Raw genomic sequence first — 1,771 nt, forward strand, 5'->3', positions numbered from 1 at the left:
CACCAGGTCCCCTTGTCCCACCACAGCCAGGTCACTATGTCCCACCGCTCCCTTGTCCCACGCAGCCCGAGTCCCGCTGTCTCACCGTGCCCGGGTCCTGGTGCTTCAGGGTCTCACACCATGTTTGTTGTCTCCCAGGAAGGAGAAGAAGATGGACAACATGAAGCCCAAACACCCCGACGAGCAGGAGATCCCGTTCCGCCTGCGGGAGCTCATCAGGAGCCGCGAGGCCATGAAGCGTCCGGACTTTGGGAAGAAGCAGGTGGCAGGTGGGACGTGGAGCTGGCCCGAGCCGGGTTCCCTGGGGCCTGGCCGAGGAGCCCACAGTGCAGCTGGATCCTGCAGTGGGGCCTCCTGCTCCCCCCGGTGCTGTCCCATCCCTGCCCTACCATGGGGAGGGAACCCCCAGCTTGTCACTGCTGCAGCATTGTCACCCGTCTCTCCTAGAGAAGAAGCAGCAGCCCAAGTCCAAGTGCCCCAAGGCCCAGGGGGACATCCCTGTGCCCAAGTTCAGGAGAGGGAAGGGGGAGTCGGAGCGCTCCTACGTCTGCCGCATGGAGCAGGAGGTGCAGCGTGTCCTGTTCCTCACCGAGAACCAGCTGCAGCGGGAGCCTGAGAAGGAGGCGACGGCACCAGCAAAGTCCAAGAGAAAGAAAGAGTGAGAGCAAGGCCACTGTGGTCACCAGGGCTGGACGGGGTCAGCCCAGCCCTGTGCCCCAGACCGGTTCTGGGTGCGTGGCGGGTCCTTTGCTGGTGCCACAGTGCAGATCTGGCATCTGGCAGCGAGTGGGGGTGTGGGTTCAGGGCTGTGGTTCTCCGTCTCCCCTCGACGGGGACAAACTTCCTGGGACTGGAGCCACAGATCTGCTTCACCCTCCTGCTGGGCTGGAGCTGAGGGGAGAGCTGTGGGGCTCCAGGTTTTGGAGGGATCCCCTGGGGTAGGAGCTCAGTCCTTGCTCCCTGTCGGGTCACGAGCCCCGGCCATAACACAGCTCCTCAGGTTTCAGAATAAGAAGCTGGAGAAAGCGCAGAAGAAGAAGGAGGAGAAGAAAGAGGCCATGCTGGAGAAGAGCCTGTTCCAAGGTGGGTCTGGCACAGTGGGGTGGCCAGAGTCACCCCCTGCCCTGGCAGCACCTGGAGGCATCTCCAGTCCTTGCTCCCTGTCGGGTCACGAGCCCCGGCCATAACACAGCTCCTCAGGTTTCAGAATAAGAAGCTGGAGAAAGCGCAGAAGAAGAAGGAGGAGAAGAAAGAGGCCATGCTGGAGAAGAGCCTGTTCCAAGGTGGGTCTGGCACAGTGGGGTGGCCAGAGTCACCCCCTGCCCTGGCAGCACCTGGAGGCATCTCCCAGGGAGCTCCTGCCTGACACCAACACCCGTTTCTCCCTCTCAGACACGGTGGCATTCGGTGAAGTGGTGACACAGCCGCCCACCATCACCTCACGGCCCAGGGGCCAGGGCCCCGCGGAGCAGGTGAGCTGTGGGGGGCGACGCCTCCTGCCCCGCGTTTGTCCCCTCGGGTACCCACAGGTCTGGGCTGCACCCGGCTCATCTCACCTCCCTTGGGCTGCAAATCCTGGAAGGGCAGCCTCTGGGTGGCCTCAGCCCCTGGGTGACAGTTCCTCAGAGCCCTGTCCTGGCTTTTTCATCTTCATCCTCCCTGACCTGTCCCATCTCTGCCCACAGGCCGGACGGAAGCGGCTCCTCCTGAGGTCTCACCTGGGCCAGAGCCAGGTGTCCCCATCAGCGCCGGTGTCAATGGCTCGCCGGCG

At 63.5% G+C, this 1,771-nt stretch overlaps 1 protein-coding gene across 1 annotated transcript in view; it reads left to right on the plus strand.

The window, feature by feature from the left end:
• Window positions 1-138: 138 nt before the first annotated feature.
• CCDC137 (coiled-coil domain containing 137) overlaps window positions 139-1,771 on the plus strand; it is a gene marked incomplete at its 5' end in the record, with an annotated part of 1,743 nt that continues 110 nt past the window's right edge. Inside the window, 5 exon segments of the mRNA XM_010165995.1 lie at window positions 139-269; window positions 448-658; window positions 1,001-1,083; window positions 1,393-1,472; window positions 1,686-1,771. The exon segment at window positions 1,686-1,771 is cut by the window's right edge and continues 1 nt beyond it. Coding sequence (XP_010164297.1) covers window positions 139-269; window positions 448-658; window positions 1,001-1,083; window positions 1,393-1,472; window positions 1,686-1,771 — 591 coding nt within the window.

The sequence above is a fragment of the Antrostomus carolinensis genome, unplaced genomic scaffold (assembly GCF_000700745.2).
Source record: "Antrostomus carolinensis isolate BGI_N321 unplaced genomic scaffold, ASM70074v2 scaffold26354, whole genome shotgun sequence".
NCBI classification, from domain to species: Eukaryota; Metazoa; Chordata; class Aves; order Caprimulgiformes; family Caprimulgidae; genus Antrostomus; species Antrostomus carolinensis.